We start from the raw sequence: 20,902 nt of genomic DNA, 5'->3' as shown, positions 1-20,902 counted from the left end.
TTAGTGTCTTCAATGAGGTAGTTGTATCATGTTGAATCACTGTAGTAGTGTTGGAGGGATGGGTTAATACTAGAACTTAAATGATAAAGTTAACTGGTCCTTGTCTGCAAAGTGTGGTTTCAGATGTGGTATGACTGGTCCAGTAGTGTTCAAGACTGAGTTGAGTGCAAGGCTATGTAGTGCCTGTCAGTTTTTTTAGTGTTCTGTCAGTGTTGCATTTGCAGGGGGTGGGAAATCTGTGAATATGAACTGCATCAATGTGAAGTGGGGGTAAACATTTTACCTGGGGATTGGTGGTTAGTTATCAAGTGGTTTGGATGGAAAGGGAGTAGTGCTGCATAAAACTGAGCGCAGAGCATACTGAAGTTGAACTGCATTGGAAGGATTTTTGTTTTGCTGTGTAGGTGTTGAGTGCTCACTCTTGCTCAGCAGCTCATTATTGTTCTAATGGCTCTGTTTAGTGTGGTTTCCAGCTTCTGGTGGGTATATCTGAAGGTACTGATGTCAGAGCAGAACTGTACAGATGTGGGTCTTGGGGCCCAAATTAAAAAGAATGAAAGAGGGTGGGTGTTCTGGAAATGAAATGCCTAAGGACAAAATGTGGTGCAAGGTGCAATATATATGGAATGAGTGTTGAAGAGAAGTGTGGTAATATGCACAGAATGACAGAGCTGACCAGGGTGTGCTAAAATGGTTCAAATATATAAAGAGGATGAGAAAAGGAAAGCTGGTTAAGATGTGCTACTGTACACATGGTAAAATATTATCTTGCCATTTTTTGTATGAAAGAATATGAGACCATGGATAAACGATTTTTCGAAATGCCCATTGGTCTGGCCTCATACTGGTAACCTTTTCATGATACTGCAATGTATCTATTGCTGGCATTTCCTTTCATTTGATATAATGTAAGTCATAGAGATTTCATAAACAGATGCTAACAACTATAAAAAGAGTCTACAATGATCTACAGACCATTTCAAAATTCAATGGAACCATCTGTGAATTCATCTTTTTTTTTTCTAACCGTGTGAACAAGTCAAGAGAGTTGGTGCAAACAAAGAAGGAGATGGAAGGATGAGGTGAAGGAGGTTTTAGGATATGGGGACCTGAACATTCAGGAGGGTGACAGGCATGCATGGGCTAGAATGAACTGGTTCAATATGGTAAACAAGTGCCAATGTGCAGTCAGTGGGCTGAACCAAGAAATATGAAACACTCAAGGTAAATCATGGAATAGTATGAGGTTCAGACACGGATGGTAGTTTCTGATTTAAATACATTATAAATGAAAGATAGGGTGGATGAATGCAATGAGGTGATAGTTATATCTGTTCCTCATGCTTCCTAGCTGAGACAGGAGAAGTATCCATGTACAATTAAAAAATTTAAATGACACCAAGAGAAAAGATGTATGCAAGGACACTATTAGTATGTCCCTGACACTCGCTCCTGAAGAGGAAAAGGCAATTAGGTATCAAAAAATATTAAGTTAACAACACCAACTCTTGGTAGTTTACCTTGATACCTCACACTTTTTTCTCGTCTTCATAATTTGGTCTTACCTTTACAAGACCCAAAAGCTGTTCTCCTGGTTCATGAAAGAGTAAAACTTCACAGTGAAGTTTAAGACGATGATCCACATCAGAGAAGTCTTCATATGAATACTGGATGGGGTTTTCAATCCTATCAATACCTTCTACTTCCGCAACTTCTTCCCACCAAAGCCAGTTGTAACCTACAAAATGTATACAATATAATGGGGATTCTGAGACATACCGCCTCTACTTATATTCCCAAAAATCATTCTGTAATACTGCACAATAACATGGATAGGGTCGTGGGGTTTGGTTGTGGACAGGGGGCTGTGTTTTCAAAGCCAATATTGCAAATGACAACTAGATAACGGATATGAGTGAATGTAGCCTTTATCTGTTTCTGGCACCAGCTTGCTAATGTGGGACACAGTGAACAAGGATGAAAAAAAGAGAAGAATATTGCACAATCAAGATGCTTTTGATACTGCTGTTAAATCAATGCAGGAAATTCCTGAGTAAACAGGATCCTAAAAGCAAAGAACCCTGGAGTAAGCCAATAAGGATTGCTTAATTATCAGCTGAAGTACTGTTCAAGTATTAACAGTATACCTTTTACTAGGAAGGGGCAGGGCCTCTATGCAGGTTTTGAACTTGAAGCCAATATTCTCATAGTAAGTGTAGATGCCATGTGTCACCCATACTTTTCATAGAATAGAAAAAAAAAGGGGGGGGGGGGGAAGAAGAAGAAGAAGAAGCCTCAGGTTACCCAGATATCACTTTTGTGGCTACATATGGTGAAAACTCCCACTAGGTCCACACACCCTACTTGAGAGTGCTAATGGAGATACTGGAGGTCAAGAGATGCTGATAACCAAATGTCATTTCTGAACATATCTGGAGACCATGTAGATTGATTGAAAATATAAAATTACTGTAAGATTCAAACTCCAAACACAGGAATTAGGCGAGGTAGGATCATGCCCTAGGGGTCACTGGGTTCATCCTAGTGGTAGTGTTGCTGGCATGGGACATTCAGATTCATTGAGATGTTTACATTCACTTTGCTAGTGGTAAATAAATGGGGAGAAGTGAAGGCACACAAGCATATATTGTCAGTTGGAAAGAAACAAAATGAATGGTATATTGCCGTGACATAATTGTAATATGCATGAGAAATACAAAAAAGTTCCTCAAATAATGATATACTTTATCATTAAAAGGAAATATTGTTTTAGACATCGAGAATATTTTCTTTCCTAAGTACTTGTCCAACATTTCATACATTAGCAAGGTAGTGACAGGAACAGATGAAGACAGGCTGCATTCACTCACATCCATTCTCAAGCTGTCATGTGCATTGCACCACAACCATAGTTTCCTACTCACAACCAGGCCCCATAGACTTTTCCATGGTCTACCCTGGTTGCTTCACATGCCTTAGGGGATAGGGGAGAAAGAATACTTCCCACGTATTCCCTGCGTGTCGTTGAAGGCGACTAAAAGGGGAGGGAGCGGGGGCTGGAAATCCTCCCCTCTTGTTTTTTTTTTTTAATTTTCCAAAAGAAGGAACAGAGAAGGGGGCCAGGTGAGGATGTTCCCTCAGAGGCCCAGTCCTCTGTTCTTAACGCTACCTTGCTGATGCAGGAAATGGCGAATAGTTTGAAAAACAAAAACAAAAAATATATATATAATCATAAAAACAGCATATATATATATATATATATATATATATATATATATATATTTTATCTATTTATTTTATTTTGTCGCTGTCTCCCGCATTTGCGAGGTAGCGCAAGGAAACAGACGAAAGAAATGGCCCAACCCACCCCCATACACAATGTATATACATACACGTCCACACACGCAAATATACATACCTATACATCTCAATGTACACATATATATACACACACAGACACATACATATATACCCATGCACACAATTCACAATGTCTGCCTTTATTCATTCCCATTGCCACCTCGCCACACATGGAATACCATCCCCCTCCCTCCTCATGTGTGCGAGGTAGCACTAGGAAAAGACAACAATGGCCCCATTCGTTCACACTCAGTCTCTAGCTGTCATGCAATAATGCCCGAAACCACAGCTCCCGTTCCACATCCAGGCCCCACACAACTTTCCATGGTTTACCCCCAGACGCTTCACATGCCCTGATTCAATCCACTGACAGCACGTCAACCCCGGTATATCACATCGATCCAATTCACTCTATTCCTTGCCCGCCTTTCACCCTCCTGCATGTTCAGGCCCCGATCACACAAAATCTTTTTCACTCCATCTTTCCACCTCCAATTTGGTCTACCACTACTCGTTCCCTCCACCTCCGACACATATATCCTCTTGGTCAATCTTTCCTCACTCATTCTCTCCATGTGCCCAAACCATTTCAAAACACCCTCTTCTGCTCTCTCAACCACGCTCTTTTTATTTCCACACATCTCTCTTACCCTTACATTACTTACTCGATCAAACCACCTCACACCATACATTGTCCTCAAACATCTCATTTCCAGCACATCCACCCTCCTGCACACAACTCTATCCATAGCCCACGCCTCGCAACCATACAACATTGTTGGAACCACTATTCCTTCAAACATATATATATAATATATATATATACATATATAATATAGAGCATCAGATTGGGGAAGAGCAGTGTGGTTTCAGAAGTGGTAGAGGATGTGTGGATCAGGTGTTTGCTTTGAAGAATGTATGTGAGAAATACTTAGAAAAGCAAATGGATTTGTATGTAGCATTTATGGATCTGGAGAAGGCATATGATAGAGTTGATAGAGATGCTCTGTGGAAGGTATTAAGAATATATGGTGTGGAAGGCAAGTTGTTAGAAGCAGTGAAAAGTTTTTATCGAGGATGTAAGGCATGTGTACGTGTAGGAAGAGAGGAAAGTGATTGGTTCTCAGTGAATGTAGGTTTGCGGCAGGGGTGTGTGATGTCTCCATGGTTGTTTAATTTGTTTATGGATGGAGTTGTTAGGGAGGTGAATGCAAGAGTTTTGGAAAGAGGGGCAAGTATGAAGTCTGTTGGGGATGAGAGAGCTTGGGAAGTGAGTCAGTTGTTGTTCGCTGATGATACAGCGCTGGTAGCTGATTCATGTGAGAAACTGCAGAAGCTGGTGACTGAGTTTGGTAAAGTGTGTGAAAGAAGAAAGTTAAGAGTAAATGTGAATAAGAGCAAGGTTATTAGGTACAGTAGGGTTGAGGGTCAAGTCAATTGGGAGGTAAGTTTGAATGGAGAAAAACTGGAAGAAGTAAAGTGTTTTAGATATCTGGGAGTGGATCTGGCAGCAGATGGAACCATGGAAGCGGAAGTGGATCATAGGGTGGGGGAGGGGGCGAAAATTCTGGGAGCCTTGAAAAATGTGTGGAAGCCGAGAACATTATCTTGGAAAGCAAAAATGGGTATGTTTGAAGGAATAGTGGTTCCAACAATGTTTTATGGTTGCAAGGCGTGGGCTATGGATAGAGTTGTGTGCAGGAGGATGGATGTGCTGGAAATGGGATGTTTGAGGACAATGTGTGGTGTGAGGTGGTTTGATCGAGTAAGTAACGTAAGGGTAAGAGAGATGTGTGGAAATAAAAAGAGCGTGGCTGAGAGAGCAGAAGAGGGTGTTTTGAAATGGTTTGGGCACATGGAGAGAATGAGTGAGGAAAGATTGACCAAGAGGATATATGTGTCGGAGGTGGAGGGAACGAGGAGAAGAGGGAGACCAAATTGGAGGTGGAAAGATGGAGTGAAAAAGATTTTGTGTGATCGGGGCCTGAACATGCAGGAGGGTGAAAGGAGGGCAAGGAATAGAGTGAATTGGAGCGATGTGGTATACCGGGGTTGACGTGCTGTCAGTGGATTGAATCAGAGCATGTGAAGCGTCTGGGGTAAACCATGGAAAGCTGTGTAGGTATGTATATTTGCATGTGTGGACGTATGTATATACATGTGTATGGGGGTGGGTTGGGCCATTTCTTTCGTCTGTTTCCTTGCGCTACCTCGCAAACGCGGGAGACAGCGACAAAGCAAAAAAAAAAAAAAAAAAAATATATAAAATATATATATAATCACAAAAACAGCATATCTTGGGGGAAGAATTCTATTTTGTGGAATAATCACATTGCCAGGTACCATCTGTGCCAATTAATTTGGTACTCCAAAAATAATGCACCAGTTCAGACATTTCGCTTTCATACTGTTACTTTTCCCCACAAGAATATCGATAATAAACATTTCAAACTTCAACATTATGAAGCTCATTTTCATGATCACTACTAGCCCTATCAGGAGCATGCAGCAGTGTGATGTTCTCACATATACTAATGGCCACCTGGTGATGTGTACTATTTGATCATTTCCCACATTTTCTTTGATATGTGCATTCTTTAATACAAAATTATCAGGCATTCTTACAACTGTTCATCATAAAAAGAAAAATTTCTATGTAGCACAAAACACAGATACAATTATAAAGAAAGAAGGTAAGATATTGAATGTTAAAAAGTTTCATACGCAGTCAAGAAATGGGAAAATACTCTTACCAGTAAGTGTATGCAGCAGAGACTGAACCCATGATGATATGCTGTGTTGCGCATTAGCTTCCTCATTATATGCTTTTTTATCTTCAATGCTTGTCATTACAGCTTTGTGGTGAAGGCTTGGAGTTGAACTACCATTTTTAACTGTATCTGTTGAAATATACAAGGTTTATAATGATCAACAGGTCTAAGACCAGCACAGTTCCCTAATGTTCTTTTAATGTAAACATCCCACACTCAAAAAAGTATATGACATAAGCACAAGTTTACCTAAACATTCTGTTAACAACAACTTAAAAATATCAATGCATTATTTGCCAAACCAATCATTAGTTCCAACATGCATGTTGGTGTGCCTGTCAGGCATAAGAAGCAATTCTCATCAGCTTGGTGCTACCTCACTAAAGCAGGAAATGGCAATCAAGTATGAAAATGTCTTTTCTTATATATCATCTTATTTATCATACTTAATCGCTGTTTTCCGTGTCAGAAAGAAAGTGCCAATAAACACACAAAGAATGGCCCATCCACTTCCTTTTGTCTGTTTCCTTGCACTAACCCGCTAATGTGGGAGACAGCGACAAAGGATAATAAAATTTTTTTATTATTATTATTTTTTTTTTTTTTTTTTTTATACTTTGTCGCTGTCTCCCGCGTTTGTGAGGTAGCGCAAGGAAACAGACGAAAGAAATGGCCCAACCCCCCCCATACACATGTACATACACACGTCCACACACGCAAATATACATACCTACACAGCTTTCCTTGGTTTACCCCGGACGCTTCACATGCCTTGATTCAATCCACTGACAGCACGTCAACCCCTGTATACCACATCGCTCCAATTCACTCTATTCCTTGCCCTCCTTTCACCCTCCTGCATGTTCAGGCCCCGATCACACAAAATCCTTTTCACTCCATCTTTCCACCTCCAATTTGGTCTCCCTCTTCTCCTCGTTCCCTCCACCTCCGACACATATATCCTCTTGGTCAATCTTTCCTCACTCATTCTCTCCATGTGCCCAAACCATTTCAAAACACCCTCTTCTGCTCTCTCAACCACGCTCTTTTTATTTCCACACATCTCTCTTACCCTTACGTTACTTACTCGATCAAACCACCTCACACCACACATTGTCCTCAAACATCTCATTTCCAGCACATCCATCCTCCTGCGCACAACTCTATCCATAGCCCACGCCTCGCAACCATACAACATTGTTGGAACTACTATTCCTTCAAACATACCCATTTTTGCTTTCCGGGATAATGTTCTCGACTTCCACACATTTTTCAAGGCTCCCAAAATTTTCGCCCCCTCCCCCACCCTATGATCCACTTCCGCTTCCATGGTTCCATCCGCTGACAGATCCACTCCCAGATATCTAAAACACTTCACTTCCTCCAGTTTTTCTCCATTCAAACTCACCTCCCAATTGACTTGACCCTCAACCCTACTGTACCTAATAACCTTGCTCTTATTCACATTTACTCTTAACTTTCTTCTTCCACACACTTTACCAAACTCCGTCACCAGCTTCTGCAGTTTCTCACATGAATCCGCCACCAGCGCTGTATCATCAGCGAACAACAACTGACTCACTTCCCAAGCTCTCTCATCCCCAACAGACTTCATACTTGCCCCTCTTTCCAAGACTCTTGCATTTACCTCCCTAACAACCCCATCCATAAACAAATTAAACAACCATGGAGACATCACACACCCCTGCCGCAAACCTACATTCACTGAGAACCAATCACTTTCCTCTCTTCCTACACGTACACATGCCTTACATCCTCGATAAAAACTTTTCACTGCTTCTAACAACTTGCCTCCCACACCATATATTCTTAATACCTTCCACAGAGCATCTCTATCAACTCTATCATATGCCTTCTCCAGATCCATAAATGCTACATACAAATCCATTTGCTTTTCTAAGTATTTCTCACATACATTCTTCAAAGCAAACACCTGATCCACACATCCTCTACCACTTCTGAAACCACACTGCTCTTCCCCAATCTGATGCTCTGTACATGCCTTCACCCTCTCAATCAATACCCTCCCATATAATTTACCAGGAATACTCAACAAACTTATATCTCTGTAATTTGAGCACTCACTCTTATCCCCTTTGCCTTTGTACAATGGCACTATGCAAGCATTCCGCCAATCCTCAGGCACCTCACCATGAGTCATACATACACTAAATAACCTTACCAACCAGTCAACAATACAGTCACCCCCTTTTTTAATAAATTCCACTGCAATACCATCCAAACCTGCTGTCTTGCCGGCTTTCATCTTCCGCAAAGCTTTTACTACCTCTTCTCTGTTTACCAAATCATTTTCCCTAACCCTCTCACTTTGCACACCACCTCGACCCAAACACCCTATATCTGCCACTCTGTCATCAGACACATTCAACAAACCTTCAAAATACTCATTCCATCTCCTTCTCACATCACCACTACTTGTTATCACCTCCCCATTTACGCCCTTCACTGAAGTTCCCATTTGCTCCCTTGTCTTACGCACCCTATTTACCTCCTTCCAGAACATCTTTTTATTCTCCCTAAAATTTACTGATAGTCTCTCACCCCAACTCTCATTTGCCCTTTTTTTCACCTCTTGCACCTTTCTCTTGACCTCCTGTCTCTTTCTTTTATACTTCTCCCACTCAATTGCATTTTTTCCCTGCAAAAATCGTCCAAATGCCTCTCTCTTCTCTTTCACTAATACTCTTACTTCTTCATCCCACCACTCACTACCCTTTCTAAACAGCCCACCTCCCACTCTTCTCATGCCACAAGCATCTTTTGCGCAATCCATCACTGATTCCCTAAATACATCCCATTCCTCCCCCACTCCCCTTACTTCCATTGTTCTCACCTTTTTCCATTCTGTACACAGTCTCTCCTGACACTTCTTCACACAGGTCTCCTTCCCAAGCTCACTTACTCTCACCACCTTCTTCACCCCAACATTCACTCTTCTTTTCTGAAAACCCATACTAATCTTCACCTTAGCCTCCACAAGATAATGATCAGACATCCCTCCAGTTGCACCTCTCAGCACATTGACATCCAAAAGTCTCTCTTTCGCACGCCTGTCAATTAACACGTAATCCAATAACGCTCTCTGGCCATCTCTCCTACTTACATAAGTATACTTATGTATATCTCGCTTTTTAAACGAGGTATTCCCAATTATCAGTCCTTTTTCAGCACATAAATCTACAAGCTCTTCACCATTTCCATTTACAACACTGAACACCCCATGCATACCAATTATTCCCTCGACTGCCACATTACTCACCTTTACATTCAAATCACCCATCACTATAACCCGGTCTCGTGCATCAAAACCGCTAACACACTCATTTAGCTGCTCCCAAAACACTTGCCTCTCATGATCTTTCTTCTCATGCCCAGGTGCATATGCACCAATAATCACCCACCTCTCTCCATCAACTTTCAATTTTACCCATATTAATCGAGAATTTACTTTCTTACATTCTATCACATACTCCCACAACTCCTGTTTCAGGAGTTATTATTATTATTATACTTTATCCCTGGGGATAGGGGAGAAAGAATACTTCCCACGTATTCCCTGCGTGTCGTAGAAGGCGACTAAAAGGGGAGGGAGCGGGGGGCTGGAAATCCTCCCCTCTCGTTTTTTTTTTAGTTTTCCAAAAAAGGAACAGAGAATTGGGCCAGGTGAGGGTATTCCCTCAAGGCCCAGTCCTCTGTTCTTAACGCTACCTCGCTAATGCGGGAAATGGCGAATAGTTTGAAAGAAAAAGAAAAATTATTATACTTATTCGCTGTATCCCGCATTTGCGAGGTAGCACAAGGAAACAGACAAAAGAATGGCCCAACCCACCCACATACACATGTATATATATAAACACCCACACATGCACATGTACATACTTATACATTTCAATGCTTACATACAAATACATACAAAGACATATACATAATTACACATGTACACACTCATACTTGCTGCCCCATCCATTCCCGTCACCATCCCGCCACACATGAAACAGCACACCCCTCCCCACCGCACGCGCGTGAGATAACGCAAGGAAAAGACAACAAAGGCCACATTCATTCACACTCAGTCTCTAGCTGTCATGTGTAATGCACCAAAACCACAGCTTCCTTTCCACATCCAGGCCCTACAAAACTTTCCATGGTTTACTCCAGATGCTTCACATGCCCTGGTTCAATCCACTGACAGTACGTTGACCCGGTATACAACATCATTCCAATTCACTCTGTTCCTTGCAAGCCTTTCACCCTCCTGTACATTCAGGCCCCAATCACTCAAAATCTTTTTCACTCCATCCTTCCACCTCCAATTTGGTCTCCCATTTCTCCTCGTTCCCTCCACCTCTGACACACATATTCTCTTTGTCAATCTTTCCTCACTCATTCTCTCCATACGGCCAAACCATTTCATACACTCTTCTGCTCTCTCAACCACACTCTTTCTATTACCACACATCTCTCTTACCCTTTCATTACTTACTCAATCAAACCACCTCACACCACATATTGTCCTCAAATATTTAATTTCCAACACATCTGTAGGCCATATCACATCAGTAGGCCATATCAACAAATATATGGACCACATCTAAAATAAAATTCAAGATGAATCTCCCTGAATGTTTCCCTGAAAACCTAGTTAGCTTTGCTTATTCCAGCATTTCAAAACCTAATTAATTTTTCTATTAAATTCTTTTTATCACCTCAGAGTGCAGCTAGAAATATTCCATAACTTTTAATAAGGTGAATCATCTGACCTACACTGGTACAGCTGGAGCTTAGATGGGGTGAACTGTCTGCTAAGGGTGAAGTTCCTGGTAATGATACCTGAAGTGAAGACTCTGCTGTCTGGTACAAGGCACTTACATCTGTAATCAAAAGCAATGAGTGACTAACATGAAAACATATTGGTTGAATTCTGAAGTTTTACAAACGTTCAATGTGTTACAAAATATCAGGAGATACATTTAGGAGCCGTTGGAAACACTGCACGATAGTTGCCCTCTACCAGTAGGTAGTTAAGGATGAGGGTATGGCATTAAAAACTAAGAAAAGGCACTGAAGTTTACTAGCTATCGAGACTCTTTTGCTGTGGCCACCCCTTTGGGAGAGTTCCAGAAGGAATGGGCAACAGAGATATAGAGACAATAGATTTATAATGAATATGATGTCATGAGATAATTTTGCAGAACAATTCAGATTTTACTTGATATATTAGAAAAATATATCCTACATATTTTCTATGTGAAATTTGTTTCTTTTAGGTACAGATATCAAGAACTACAACATATAATTTTTAATCTATAAATAAACAATGAAAAAACAATAATTTAACTTCCCATCAAAAATCAACTTCAGTCTTTCAATCAATACAAATATAAAAATACCAATTCATTCATATACAGAATGACTTTAGCATACCACTACTGCTGTCTTTTGAGCTATTTTTAGAATCCACTATATCTATATAGGGCTGCTCCTGTATGGAGGTCTTCAAGGGAGAAGTGGGGAGTGATCCTGCTTTCTCGTATGTAGTGCACACACTCCCAGTCATGGAACCTGGAAAGATATAGTTGTCAGGCTTTAGGGTTAACACTATACAACAAAAGAGGAATATAAAAAACAAAAAAAAATTCTTTATCAACCAGCACATAACTTACTAGGAAGCACTTGTATCCAGAAGTTTCATTATCTCAAATTACATATTCAAAATGTAGCAACTTCATCTTGCATCTCCTAGTCTTAACCCATAAACAGCAGGATAGGTTCAAAAATCCCCTCATGTACAAAAAGAAATATCTATTTTTTCCTTTATGAAGTGATAAATTTGCATAGCAAAGTAAATAAACAAAAGGCAATTTAATTACCTTTACGTCAGCCTGGTGGAGTATTAAGTGGGGGGAAGGGGTGTGGTTGTCTTATATAACATTGTGAAATGAGGGGAAGATCCCAAGGTCTTGTTTCTTTCATTCTCTTGAATTTAGTATCAAACTATTACAGAGGTATAAATTTGTTGAGTATTCCTGGGAAACTATATGGGAGGGTAATGAATGAGAAGGTCAAGGCATTACAGAGCACCAGATTGGGGAAGAGTAGTGTGGTTTCAGAAGTGGTAGAGGATATGTGGATCAGGTGTTTGATTTGAAGAATGTATGTGAGAAATACTTGGAAAAACAAATGGATTTGTATGTAGTACTTATGGATCTGGAGAAACATATGATAGAGTTGATAGAGATGCTTTGTGGAAGGTATTAAGAGTATATGGTGTGGGAGGTAAGTTGCTAGAAGCAGTGAAAAGTTTTTATCGAGGATGTAAGGCATGTGTACAAGTAGGAAGAGAGGAAAGAGATTGGTTCCCAGTGAATGTCGGTTTGCAGCAGGGATGCGTGATGTCTCCATGGATGTTTAACTTGTTTATGGATGGGGTTGTTAGGGAGGTGAATGCAAGAGTTTTGAAGAGAGGGGGCAAGTATGCAGTCTGTTGTGGATGAGAGGGCTTGTGAAGTGAGTCAGTTGTTGTTCACTGATGATACAGAGTTGGTGGCTGATTCGGGTAAGAAACTGCAGAAGTTGGTGACTGAGTTTGGTAAAGTGTGTGAAAGAAGAAAGCTGTGGGTAAATGTGAATAGGAGCAAGGTTATTAGGTTCAATAGGGTTGAGGGACAAGTATTGGGAGGTAAGTTTGAATGGAGAAAAACTGGAGTAACAGAAGTGTTTTAGATATCTGGGAGTGGATTTGGCAGTGGATGGAACAATGGAAGTGGAAGTAGGTCACAGGGTGGGAGAGGGGGCGAAGGTCCTGGGAGTGATGAAGAATGTGTGGAAGGCGAGAACGTTATCTCAGAGAGCAAAAATGGGTATGTTTGAAGGAATAGTGGCTCCAACAATGTTATATGGTTGTGAGGCATGGGCTATAGATAGGGTTGTGCAGAGCAGGGTGGATGTGTTGGAAACGAGATGTCTGAGGACAATATGTGGCGTGAGGTGGTTTGATCGAGTAAGTAATGAAAGGGTAAGAGAGATGTGTGGTAATAAAAAGAGTGTGGTTGAGAGAGCAGAAGAGGGTGTATTGAAATGGTTTGGTCGCATAAAGAGAATGAGTGAGGAAAGATTGACAAAGAGGATATATGTGTCAGAGGTGGAGGGAACGAGGAGAAGGTTTTGAGCAATCGGGGCTTGAACATACAGGAAGGTAAAAGGCATGCAAGGAATAGAGTGAACTGGAACAATGTGGTATACCAGGGTGGATGTGCTATCAATGGATTGAAACAGGGCATATGAAGCGTCTGGGGTAAACCATGGAAAGTTTTGTGGGGCTTGGATGTGGAAAAGGAGATGTCATTTCGGTGCATTACACATGACAGCTGGAGACTGAGTGTGAACGAATGTGGCCTTTGTTGTCTTTTCCTGGCGCTACCTCGCATGCATGTGGAGGGAGGGGGGTACCATTTCATGTGTGGCGGGGTGGCGGTGGGAATGGATGAAAGCAGCATGTATGAATATGTATATATGTATATGTCTGTGCATGTATATGTATGTATACGTTGAAATGTATAGGTACGTATATGTGCGTGTGTGGGCATTTATGTATATACATGTGTATGTGGGTGGGCTGGGCCATGCTCTCCTATGTTTCCTTGCGCTACCTCGCTAACGCGGGAGATGGCGATAACATACAATAATAATAAAAAACCAATTTTTTACAGAAGCACTGCATTGGTGGTGAATATAAAATATAAAACATATTTCAATACAAAGACTAAAAGCATGTGGTAGAATGGGGTGTGGCCAACATGTCTTAGGTAATCCTTCATTACCTTGAGATAACAGGGAATGATATGGAGGCCCTATTTGTTCATGTTACACTCTACTCTTACTATACAATGATTAACATTTAAAATAATACTTTCACGTATCATGTTCTGTTTGTGAAATAAATGCCGTTTGCAAGGGAATATCTTACACAAGGGTTTAAAAGCAATGAGGTAGAAACTGATAAAATTAACTTGTACAGAAAACTCAAATTAGTCTTTCTAAGTTTGATGATGATATTCTAAAAGAATTTTCAAATGTTCAGCTTTTTCTAACTTGCGTTTCTCAGTAACTCAGTAGGATTGTAACAATTTCTAATGGGTAAATTAATGTCTCTTATGTGGTGATGCTTTTGTCTCCGCAAAACACTTAGCAGAGTTTATTCTTGCAGGAATGAAAGCATTGATCCCTTCTTCCTTCATGATGATATCTTTCAATCCACTGTTCAACCAATCCTGCTCTAAGGCCATTCAGACAAGGGATCAGGCATACCAGGCTTGGAAAACCCTCCTTCCTCTTATGCCCATTCAGCTTTTATCACTGCCCAAATCATTGCAAGCACATTATCTGTCAGGCAAAGTATCCCTTTGTTCAAAGGAAGTGCGATAACCTTTCTTCATCATCCATTGATAGGTTTTTCTGGTCCTTTAATAAAGGCATCTCTAACAACTTGTCACTCTACCTTTCCTTCACTTTTCCCTTCTAACAGTACTATAGCTGTCTCTTCGGTAGACAAAGCAACTCTCTTTGGTTCCCGTTTCTCCTTTAATTCCATCTTGAATGACTAACATTCCATCACCCCCCAATGCTCCTCTTACTAATTACATGATTCCCCCATAATCTTTTTTGGAACCGTCTAAAAAGCGCTTCTCCCTCTGAACACAAGCAAGACTTATGATCCTGATGGCATCCACCCCTGTGTGCTGAAAGAGTTTGCCTCTGAACTTGCATCTGTGCTTGCTCGTCTGTTCTGTTTCAGTTTAAAAACCAAAACTTTTCCTTCTTCCTGTTAGTATGCATTGATGCATCCTATCACTCAGATGGGTGACTGTTCTGACACCTCTAACTATCGTCCTATTGCTATGACATCTACGATCTCCAAAGTCTTTGAATCCCTAATCAAGTCCCATATCCAAAGAGACCTGATCACCAGTATGGCTTCCATAAGGTGAGAGCCACTAGTGACATTCCATCTTATCTCAATGACAGCTCATTATCCCTGAAAGATTTTGCGGAGTCATGTGTAGCTGCCCTTGACATATCTAAAGGTTTTGACAGTGTGTGGCACTGGGGTCTCACCTCTAAGCTCCCTTCTTTTTTGGCTTTCCTCTCCCAATTAGCTCCTTCAAACCTAGCTTCCTTTCAAGCTGATCTATCTCTATGGTTGTTGATGGATCAACCTCCCACCTTTTTCCATCAACAGTGGTGTCCCTCAAGGTTCTGTCATGTCCCCCTACACTTTTTCTCCTTTTTCTTTTCAACAATTTCCTCAATTCCACGAAAAAAAAAAGCCATCGTACACTGATGACTCAACACTGCATTCATCCACATCCTTCAATTCTGCTCCTTTCACTCAATCTGCACCTTGTCTTGACATAGCTTCCTCAATAAACTAAGACTTGGATGGGATATGTCAGTGGGGCACATGAAATCGAGTTACGTTTAATGTCTCCAAGGCTCAGTTTCTACCCATCTCTCCATCGAAAACCCCTCAAAACTCTCATCTCTCCTTTGATGGTTCTTTAATTCCACCTGTTGACTCAATGAACATACATGATATTACATAAATCCACTTTTGGGGGGGAAACTTCACATTACAGAAACAGATAAGTCTGCCACTAAGAAACTGGGTGTCCTATTTAGATGTTAAAACTTCTCCACAGTTGCTCTCTTTATACAAAGGATTGATTTGTTCTTGTATGGAGTACTGCTCTCACATCTGGGGTGGCTCTAGCTCTGCATCCTTACTTGACAGAGTTTAGTCAAAAGCAGTTTCACTTATAACTTCTCACAGGCTAATTTCCAAACTTAAGCCTCTTGCCCTGTGCCGCAATGTTGGTTCACTTTCCCTCTTCTATCAGTATTCCTGATTTTTGCTCCCAAGAGCTGACTGCTTCTGTAGCCCCACCACTAGGCTAGACCATGCAATACTCAGCAAGCTACTGAGTCACATGATTATTGTATGGCCAATGGCAACTCAAGTGTGGGCCATTCCAAAAAATGTTTCTTTCCCTACACCTCAAAGCTCTGGAACTCTTTACCTTCTCATTTCTTTCCCAATAAATATGACCTGGCACATTCTAAAAGACAGGTTTTTCACTTCCTCCAAAATCAGAAAATACTTTCCCTTGTCACTTCTCCCTTTCATAATCCACTCTATATTTCAATAAAGGCCTAGCTTTGATATGGACTTTTGTCTGTGACGAGAGAGAGAGAGAGAGAGAGAGAGAGGGGGGGGGGCCTTTTTCCTCTTGTTGAATAACGCATGGATGACAATGAATCCTGCAGCTGCAATTAAATATTCTTCCCTACTTTTCTTACACAGTGACACAACTTGTAGCAGATAAACTTCCACCTTTGCTACTGTTAACATTTCTTCGAACAAGAACACAGGTAAGCAAACATGACCAAAAGTAAGTAGAGCATCTGCAAGTGCAGCACCGAACCACAAGCAAATTGTCACTCACAAGTGTTCGTTCACACCTGTTCGTGTTCTTTTCCTGGATCTGGGCTTGCCTTCAAAAGTCAGATAACATATATGTGTCACTTCAGTTACCCCATGATACTGTGACGAAGGCTGTAATTTTTGTAAGCTGTGCCTCATGTTCAATGATACTGTCCCTACTTCTGCTTCAAGTGTATTTTTCCCTACCAGTCCCTAACAATGGGTCCTACGAAGTTGTTTCAGGAAGAAAAGGCCCATAATCTTGTTTGGAAGCAAAAACATTTTTGTACCAGCAAGATTTCAAGATGTAGCAGCAGGGCCAAGTACACCATCTGGATACTTTTTTCTTTCTTTTACTGGCATCCCTCCCATGTTAGCAAGGTGGCATCAAGAACAAAGGACCAAGTCCCAGAGGGAAAATCCCCACCTGGCCCCCTTCTCTGTTCCTTCTTTTGGAAAAGTAAAAAGTTGGGGGGGAGGATTTCCAGCCCCTCCTCCCACCCCTTTTAGTTGCCTTCTACAACATGCAGGGAATACATGGGAAGTTTTCTTTCTCTCCTATCCCTAGGGATATATATCTTTTATTATCATACTATGTATATCCTGGGGACAGGGGAGAAAGACTTCTCCCCACGTATTCCCTGTGTGTTGTAGAAGGCAGCTAAAAGGGGAGGGAGTGGGTGACTGGAAATCCTCCCCTCCCTTTTTTTAATTTTCCAAAAGACAGAACAGAGAATGGGGCCCAGTGGAGATATTTTCCTCTAAAGCTCAGTCCTCTGTGCTTAATGCTACCTCGCAAATGCGGGAAATGGCGAATATGTATGAAAAAAAATTATGTACATGTGTGTGTATGGGCATTTATGTATGTATGTGTATATGGGTGGATGGGCCATTCTTCATCTGTTTCCTGGTGCTACCCCGCTGACATGGGAAACAGCAATTAAGTATAATAGATACATAGATAAGTAATTATTACTGTTAAATTTGATCGCTGTTTCCTGTGTCAGCGAGGAAGCTCCAGGAAACAGATGAAAAATGGCCCATCCACTCATACATACATATATGTATATACATGTGTATGTGGCTGGGTTTGGGCCATTCTTTCATCTGTTTCCTTGCACCACCTCACTAATGCAGGAGATGGCAATCAAGTATTAAAAAAATATATATATGTATAAATAAACACCCATACATGCACATATACATATGCATACAAATACATAACATATACATACACAGACATACATATATAGACATGTACCTATTCATACTTGCTTGCCTTCATCCATTCCTGTCACTACTGCCTCCCACAGGAAACAGCAACGCTACCCTGCTTCAGCGAGGTAGCGCCAGGAAAACAGACAAAAAGGGCTACATTCGTTCACACTCAGTCTCTAGCTGTCATGTTTAATGCACCAAAACCACAGCTCCTTATCCACATCCAGGCCCCACAGACATTCATGAATTACCCCAAACATTTCACATGCCCTGTTCAGTCTATTGACAGCATGTTGACCCTGGTATACCACATCATTCAAATTCACTCTATTCCTTGCATGCCTCTCACCTTCCTGTATGTTCAGGCCCCGATCGCTCAAAATCTTTTTCACTCTATCCTACAGCCTCCAATTTGGTCTCCCACTTCTTGTTCTCTCCACCTCTGACAAATATATCCTCTTTGTCAATCATTCTTCACTCATTCTCTTCCTATGTCCAAACCATTTCAACACAGGCTCTTTGGCTCTCTCTCAACCACACACTTTTTATTTCCACACTTCTCTCTTACCCTTTCAATATTTTCTTGATAAAACCACCTCACACCACACACTGTCCCCAAATATTCAATTTCCAACACATCCATCCTCCTCTGTACGACCCTATCCATAGCCCATGCCTTGCAAGCATGTAATATTGTTGGAACTACTATTCCTTCAAACACACCCATTTTTGCTCTCCGAGATAATGTTCTCTCCTTCCACACATTGTTCATTGCTCCTAAAACCTTCACCTCCTTCTCCACCCTGTGACTTACTTCTGCTTCCATGGTTTGTTCATTGCTCCCAAAACCTTCACCTCCTTCTCCACCCTGTGACTTACTTCTGCTTCCATGGTTCCATTCACTGCCAAGTCCAATCCCAGATATCCAATTTTTCTCCATTCAAAGTTACATTCCAATTTACTTGTCCCTCAGCCCTACTAAACCTAAAAACCTTGCTTTTATTCACATCTACTCTCAACTTTCTCCTTTCACACACTTTTCCAAACTCAGCATGTGTATATATGTATACATGTGTGTGAGCAGATGTGGCCTTTCTTTGTCTGTTTCTTGCACTACCTTGTTCATGTGGGAAACAGCAATCAGTATATATCAAAAGTATTCTATCTTTTTTATATTGTACTTTGTCCCTGTCTCCCACATTAGCGAGGTAGCACAAGAAAACAGACAAAAGAATGGCCTAACCCACCCACATACACATGTATATACATACACGTCCACACACACACATATACATACCTATACATTTCAATGTATACATATATATACATACACAGACATATACATATATACACATGTACATAATTCATACTTGCTGCCTTTATTCATTCCCGTTGCCACCCCGCCACGCATGAAATAACAACCCCCTCTCCCCACATGCGTGCAAGGTAGCGCTAGGAAAAGACAACAAAGGCCACATTCATTCACACTCACTCTCTAGCTGTCATGTATAATGCAACAAAACCATAGCTCCCTTTCCACATCCAGGCCCCACAAAACTTTCCATATTTTACCCCAGACACTTCACATGCCCTGGTCCAATCCATTGACAACATGTCGACCCCAGTATACCACATCGTTCCAATTCACTCTATTCCTTGCACGCCTTTCATCCTCCTGCATGTTCAGGCCCCGATCACTCAAAATCTTTTCTTTCCATCTTTCCACCTACAATTTGGTCTCCCACTTCTCCTTGTTCCCTCCACCTAATAAAAGTATATACATCTCTTCATATTTGATTGCCATTTCCTGCATTATAAGGTAACACCAGGACCAAATGAAGAAATGCACACTCACTCATCCATTCTCTACCTGTGTGTAATGCACTGACACCACAACTCCATATCCACAGCCAGGCCCACAAGACCTTTCCATGGTTTACACTGGATGCTTCATGCTCTCCGCTTCAGTCTAGTGACAGCACTTCAACCCCACTACACCACTTGACTCTAATTCACTCCATCCCATGCATGCATTTCATTCCTATACATTTTGGCCATTTCCAACAGTGGTAAGGCAACACCATAAACAAAAAATGGCATCATTCACTCCCATCCACATTCTAGTTGTCATGCATAATGCACCAAAACCAGAGCCCTTTGTCAGAACCAGGCCCCCACACGCCTTTCTGTGGTTTCCCCTGACCACTTCAAATGCCCTAATTCAGCCCAATAGCAGCACATTATCCCCTATATACCACATCACTCCAGTTTGCTCTATTTTTGTATGCCTCACATCTTCCTGCATGTTCAGACCCCAAACCATCACAGCATCTTTCACTCTATCCTTCCACTTCTTTGACTCCCCCTTTTCCATGTTCGCTCCACTTTTGACATGTATACCATCATTGTCATCCTCTCCACATGTTAAGACCATTTCAGTACACCCTCTTCAGTTCTCTCATAAAGACTCCTCATACTACCACACCTCTCTCTTACCCTATCATTTTCATATTCGGTCAATTCAACTCATAACACGTTTTTCTCAAACATTTCATTTCCTACACAGCCAACCTATTTACATTTTTGTCTATGGACCATGCCTTGCGTCCACACAGCACTGTAAGGATTACTATACCATCAAACATGCCCATTTTTGCATTTAAAGACAATGACCTCTCTTTCCACACATTCCTCAATGTGTTCAGGACATTCACCCTACTATGGCTATGGCTCACTTCAGCTCCCATGGTTCCTTTCACTGCCACATCCACTCCCAGGTATCTAAAACACCCCCTTTCCTCCAAGTTCACTCCATTCAAACTCAAAGTCATACTCCAAATAACCTGAGGAATTTAAGAATGTGTAGCAAATTACCATATGGGCTGCATTGTTAATATGGCCATTCTCAATGAAATAAAGACACACAGAAGCAAAAACCTACTCCATATGATAATCTTTCTTTCTGTAGCAAGCAATCTACAATTAAGATTAAATATTTCTTAGTGGCTTATAAGTCATGACTAGGAGAGTT

The 20,902-nt window shown here is 41.2% G+C and overlaps 1 protein-coding gene across 3 annotated transcripts in view; it reads right to left on the bottom strand.

Annotated features, from left to right (window-relative positions):
• LOC139751277 (uncharacterized) overlaps nucleotides 1-20,902 on the bottom strand; it is a 137,626-nt gene that overhangs the window by 37,471 nt on the left and 79,253 nt on the right. For all 3 annotated transcript variants that reach the window (XM_071666588.1, XM_071666589.1, XM_071666590.1), the window contains 4 exons: nucleotides 11,598-11,735; nucleotides 10,934-11,044; nucleotides 6,114-6,260; nucleotides 1,566-1,738 (listed from right to left, as the gene is read on the bottom strand). In XM_071666588.1, coding sequence (XP_071522689.1) covers nucleotides 1,566-1,738; nucleotides 6,114-6,260; nucleotides 10,934-11,044; nucleotides 11,598-11,735 — 569 coding nt within the window. The remainder of the gene's footprint in view (nucleotides 1-1,565; nucleotides 1,739-6,113; nucleotides 6,261-10,933; nucleotides 11,045-11,597; nucleotides 11,736-20,902) is intronic.

This window comes from Panulirus ornatus, chromosome 11 (genome assembly GCF_036320965.1).
Source record: "Panulirus ornatus isolate Po-2019 chromosome 11, ASM3632096v1, whole genome shotgun sequence".
Taxonomy (NCBI): Eukaryota; Metazoa; Arthropoda; class Malacostraca; order Decapoda; family Palinuridae; genus Panulirus; species Panulirus ornatus.
Note: the sequence above shows the minus strand (reverse complement) of the source record. Positions and strands in the feature narration are given on the sequence as shown.